General features: G+C 41.2%; 1 protein-coding gene across 1 annotated transcript in view; it reads left to right on the forward strand.

The window, feature by feature from the left end:
- Positions 1 to 5,606, forward strand: part of LOC136447043 (serine/threonine-protein kinase Nek10-like) — a 31,199-nt gene extending 25,593 nt beyond the window's left edge. The window contains exons 32-35 of the mRNA XM_066445718.1: positions 1,872 to 1,982; positions 2,893 to 2,998; positions 4,225 to 4,354; positions 5,365 to 5,606. Of these exons, the coding sequence (XP_066301815.1) occupies positions 1,872 to 1,982; positions 2,893 to 2,998; positions 4,225 to 4,354; positions 5,365 to 5,425 (408 nt within the window). The 3' untranslated portion in view covers positions 5,426 to 5,606. The remainder of the gene's footprint in view (positions 1 to 1,871; positions 1,983 to 2,892; positions 2,999 to 4,224; positions 4,355 to 5,364) is intronic.
- Positions 5,607 to 6,000: the final 394 nt, after the last annotated feature.

Here is a 6,000-nt window from a genome sequence, read left to right on the forward strand (position 1 = left end):
GTGCATGTGTGAGTTTAGATGTATGTTCTTTTTATTTGAGATGTCATCTTCTCCTGCTCTGTCACTGTAACACAACACATTGGGACATATAACATCTATTATGTGCCTTTGTGTGTGTGTGTTTATATGTCTCATATATGTCTGTGTATACATGTGTGTGTATACAGGGCTCCAGACTAACTTTTAGGCCTAGGAGCACTGTGCTCCTAACTCAAAAAAGTTAGGAGCACCAGCAAAAATCTAGGGGCACCACTACAAAAAGTTGGAAGAACAAGCAAAAGTCTTGGCTATACCAAATAATACTCCTATTAATCAATGAATGTAATACGTTAACAACAACCGGGAATAAAGTACTAAGTACTAGTATTTGAATAGATTATAAAAGATAGAAACCTACATTGATTTTGCAGAACAATTGGCAATTCAATTCATTCAATACCTTCCTACATACTGATACTAGTACGATGGATTTTTAGAAAAATTGGGCATAGGTTCCCCGACTGGCCCCTATCCGGGGGCCACGGTGCCTCAAGTTCAACAAGTTGAAAAATACACAATGGTATTTTTTACTTGGAACAAGGCAGGTAATGATTCACATAACCTTGAATGATAAATAAATAGATGACTCTAGAACTTATCTATTGGGTTCATGACCAAAACAAATAAAGTCATATTCCATAATTTGAAACTTCACTGCTGGCATCAAGTTCAACATTTTTACAGGCATTTCTTTTCTTTTTACCCTCACCCTCTGTCTACAGATAATCCAAAATACTTTATTATCCTTAAAATTCTTGCTCAAAATAGTATCAAAAATGATCTGTTTGTGCCGACCCAGTCAAATCGGGAACTTCGAAACGCGTAGTTCAAATTTCGCGCGTCAGGACCGCGCGGCGCCGTCATCCAATGACAGGCAGACCCATGGGGAAAGCTTTGTGATTCGCCGCTGTGCAGTATAGACAGCAGCAGAATGAAAGTACATGCAGCACCGTAACAACGGGCAGGTAATGAGCTTTGAAATGATACCGGTGACAAAAGGAAAATTTGATATTTTTTTAAAATAAAACTCCACTTGAATTGATTCATCAATTTTTGATCGTAAAAATCATCGCTTGAACAGGTATAAATATGACCGCAGGAAACAAGCCTTTCATCCTGCTGCGGTCTATTTTTCATAAACATCATGGCCGCCATTGAAAACAGCGAGCGTCCGGCGAGCGCTCACTTTCATCGACAAAGTTTTGGCGTTTGAAACATTTTACAAATCAAACAAATACACCACAAAGGAGAGAAACTTATATCCTTTATTTCTATGGGTAACTTTGCCACTAGGAACGGATAGTTTTTGTACCGCGGGTGTGGGAACATGATAGAAAATTCACCGACGATATTCGCGGTAGCATTGGAATACCTATATTTTCGGCTTACCGCTTAGTTCTGTAGCTATTATCCTGGCGCAGGTCTTAATTTTGGATTGTCGCACCGTGCGACCGTGATTTTAAATCTAGTCGCATTCTCAAGAAACTGGTCGCATACATATTGTGTGCGAGTCGCACTCACGAGCGCTGGTATACATGTATGTCTCTATGTGTTTGTGTGTATCTCTCTCTCTCTCTCTCTCTCTCTCTCTCTCTCTCTCTCTCTCTCTCTCTCTCTCTCTCCCCCCCCCTCTCTGTTTGCTTGTATGCTTGTATGACTGTGCTTGTGTTAACAGAGCAATGTTTGTGAAGATGATGCCTGTACAAAATGCACAGGAAGATAATTAGTGCTAGCTACAACATTTCAACTAAAAGTGTTACTCGACACTACATTTAAGCCCTAAGAAAAAGTACTGCATTTTTGTTTGACCATGTTGTGTTGCTCCTACCCAGTTGCCCCCCACCCTTACCCACAATCCCCGGCGTCGGGTGGTTGAGAAGTTCATGCGGGCTCTTTTCTCGCCTCAGAGCAGTTCCTTCAACCTCAAGAGTGAACTTAAGAAGGTAAGACAGTGCAAATAGCTTTAAGTTTTCTGGGATTTAAGTTCTTGGTAAGGAGAAAATGGATGCTTTGCAGTTGAAACAATATTAATGGGGTAGGAAGCCCGCCGAATCACCAGGACGTTGGTCGTACTTCGGCCGAAAATCCCCATTTGAAGCTCGCCGACAAGTCAGCCGAGCTAAATTGTTGATTTGTGACGGGGGCTTTAGAACAGGGCAGGACGTTAAGCCGTGGTCCACTGTTCATTGTGCTATTGTCGAAAAGACCTAGGGGAATTTCCCCGGTACAATGAACCTGTAAATACTGTACATACTGTACGTACATGTACTGTAGATACTGTCTTCTCTGTCACGACCAGTGGAAGAACAGCTCTTCAGTGAGCTAAAACCAAGGAAACTGAGCTGATCATGAGATCAATTTCCTTTCCGACTATGTAACTTGATCAACAAGTGTTAAAACGGCGCATTTCAGACATTGGTCTGTGAAGCCATTGCTAATGCGATATGTCTTTTTGAAATAAACACATTTATCATTATCAAGTGCACAACATTAAAAATGTAATGCATGCGCATGTATTGTTAGCATTGAACCAGACCAATTCTCAGTTCTTATATCAAAGAGGCGTTGCGTGGTGCAACGGTTAGAGCGTTGGACTCAGAACCAATAGGTCCCGGGTTCGATAACTCACCATACCCCAACATTGTGCCCTTTGGAAAGGCACTTAACACGACCTTTCCGGATGGTGGAGTGACGCCCATCGAGCCTCTTCGGCTAATCTGTCAAAAGCTGTGCCAAAAACACACTGCAGATTTGGTGCGCCAATGTGCCAACAACCGCGCATGTTGACATTCACCAAGAGCCATTAAAAGATATATATACCAAAGAACTAACCCTTGTGCTTCTCCACCATAGCTGTTGACTGGGTCCAGAGACCTGATAGACCTGAACTTTGCCCCATGGACAGCCAGGCAGGCAACAGCTGAGGAGGCAGCCATAGCAGCGGCTGCAGACAGACCAGGTCAGCTTTACGTCACATGTTTCTCTCCCAGCAAATAGTCATCTGAATAATCATCTGAAGTACAGCCAGTACCCATCTGGGTTATTTTGATGAGGCTGTTGTTGTGCCTTTTGACATGCTCGAGCCACCTCCTCGATCAGGGGAACCCCTGGTAACCCCAGTAGTTTTCACAGATTTCATTTGGAGAGATTTAAGTTTGATTTACGGTAAATGCATTTAAGTTTCGGTGATTTAATTTCGTGGAAAGGCCACATCATTTTGATTTCTTGGTTAACGGAATTTTTAAAAAAATGCTAGATTGGAAAATCAACAGGAAAACAGAATCTCAGAGGAAAGTTTGTACTTTGGTGCACACAATTCCAGGGAGTGAACAGGGTCAGGTGCAATTTTTCATCCCAGCCTTCTGTTTTCATGATTTTTTTTTGCTAAAATCAACAACAAAAAATCTGTTAACCAAGAAATTAAATTGGTGTGGCCTAAGGAGAAAATGAAGCATTTGCATTCAGTTTTTAGTTCGCAGTTGAAACATTAAGGTAGCACTCGCTAGCAGGCTGGCAGAACAAGCATTTTTGGTGGCGGTCTTAAGTCTGCAATGAAGATGTTACCTCGAAAACTGCAAGATTAAAGGGATCCAGAACATTTTTTGAGGCTTGAAACTTGAATAATAACACTCAGATTTCTAGCCATTCCTACACATAGTAAGTTAACACTGTACCGTTACATATCTACAGTAAAGGAGCAAAGATACAATCATTATGTTGTTGTGTGGTGCAAACTGATAGAAAATCCAAGCCCTAATAGACTGATCCTGACTGTCCATCACAATTAGTGGTTCGACCAATGAGAGAGTGACTGCATGTCTGTCAAATATTTGCATTTTCATGTTTTAATTTTGCATTTCTATGTTTTGACGGAGGTGGGCGGGGATATGGTATCGGTCTATTTACACTAGGCGCGTGAAACTAAAAGATCACCATGTCGCTTATTTTTGTGCCGCTTCTGAGCACTTTTGGTAAGAAATCCACACAAAAATGTGGTAAACAGTGGCATTAAATGTCAATTGCATTTAAATTATTACAGCAACTAGAACATTTCCAGTTTTCAAGCCTCATAACATGCTCTGGGTGTCTTTGAACCACCATGAACTTAAATGAATATCAGCATGACTTGTGCAAAAGTAGCTGCGTGAAATTTTTTCATCTTTTCTTACTGTCTTGGTTCCCCAGCCTTTACCAGTGTTAACAGTGTGGAGGAGGGAAACATCAGCGATGTGGGGATCACATACGAGCAGATGCAGAACATCATCGAGAGTGTCCTGGCGGAGAGCGGTTACTACGACGTTTCCCCGGCAACAAGGTAAGGAGGGGGATCGACCAGAAACGATCCTGGGGTTTTGTCTGTCATGAAGTTATTTAGAATTTGACAGTAATGAATTAAACCATTAAGTTGCTTGGTGAGAGGCTTGGAAGTTTGTTTTTAGGTCTAGAGATGTTCAATATGATTATCAAATTGATTTTTTTGGGTCAATGTCTCTGGAATGAGGGCATTTTTTCTCCTGTTCTGGATTTATTTTATTATCCTCCCTGTGCAGATTTCAATGTACCTTCTAGCTCTACAACTACAAGCCCAAACCTTAGCTTCTAATGCCTTTAAAGCTAATCCTGTATTTTGTGCTATCTTGTATTTTTACCGCTTTGAGGGATTGTCCTCTTGCCTGGGTGCCAGCTTTTATGTCTTGGCTCTTACCGTCCATCAATGCATCTATGGTACTTGGTTCAACACATTGTCGCACACCATGAAGACCTTCCATGTTTGTTGTTCAGCCTTTGCCTTATATGGCAAGACCTTCCACGTTTGTTGTTCAGCCTTTGCCTTTTATGGCAAGGAAGCAAGTATACAGCCGGGCAGCCAGATTTGTATGACACATATGCAACCGCATGTAGCCGCCACAGTTGTTCGGAAATGTGAATTTTCTGATGGAAAAAGCTGAAGACACATTAGACTTTTATAGGTAGATTTTTTAGCTTCACTCTGCTCTCTTGGTTGCTTCCCTAGCCACCGAGAGAGTGGAGTAAAGCTAAGTAGGCTGGCAACCAGGCTAGTCTTCCCCGGGTGTTTGGTTTGCAACAGGGCTGTCTCCAGCTTTAAATTTTTCCGTCACACTGTGAGGGAGCCCATGTTGTTGAGTGATTTTTAGCCATTTAAGTTCAGACATTTTTTTCCGTCCCAACAAGCAAATTTCCGTACCAGGACAGAGGGACGGGTCCTGGAGACAGCCTTTGCTTGCAAACTCCTGGCTGTAAACTCAAGTACTTCTTATACGTATGTTTTTTTATGTGTATTCTTGTGCTTTGATGTTTTCTTAGAAATCGGATGCAACCCCTGGGACCCATAGAGAGGAACAGATCTTCGTCCACATCGTCTTAAAGGAGCTACAGAAGATGTCTTCGCCAGATTCTTTGATGATAAGCAGATTGGTGAAAGAATTTATAAAACTGAGTAGTAAAGTTCTTTATTCACAACCACATACTTATTTTTTAACAAGAGCAGACGTTTTGACGTGTCTGTCATCTTCATCAGGGCAATTCTGACTGGTTCACTGTGCACTGAAGCTAGGTGTTTCTGCTAACAATGCAGTTCAAATACGTAAGGTATTGTCACATGGATGTTTCATGTATGTGGCTACTTTACGTTTTGGACATGTCTGCTATTGTAAACCATGTGGTTTTGGATAAAGAACTTTACTATTCATTCATTCACCAAAATTATTCATGAATGTAAAAAACTGTTTTCAATGTGTTTCATTTTGTACATGTTACATGACGTGTGTTTTTGGTTTTCGGTGCTGTGTTCTTTGCAACAATTGTACTTATTTGAACATGTATAAAGGGTAAAGGACTTCTCATTATTGTGTATAACGTTAACTCTTGAGTTTTCTGGTAGTTGCTGTGAATGAATACAAATCTTAATGTGTGACCGTCATACTTTTACAATGACAAACC

This window comes from Branchiostoma lanceolatum, chromosome 13, assembly GCF_035083965.1.
Source record: "Branchiostoma lanceolatum isolate klBraLanc5 chromosome 13, klBraLanc5.hap2, whole genome shotgun sequence".
In the NCBI taxonomy this organism is placed as follows: domain Eukaryota; kingdom Metazoa; phylum Chordata; class Leptocardii; order Amphioxiformes; family Branchiostomatidae; genus Branchiostoma; species Branchiostoma lanceolatum.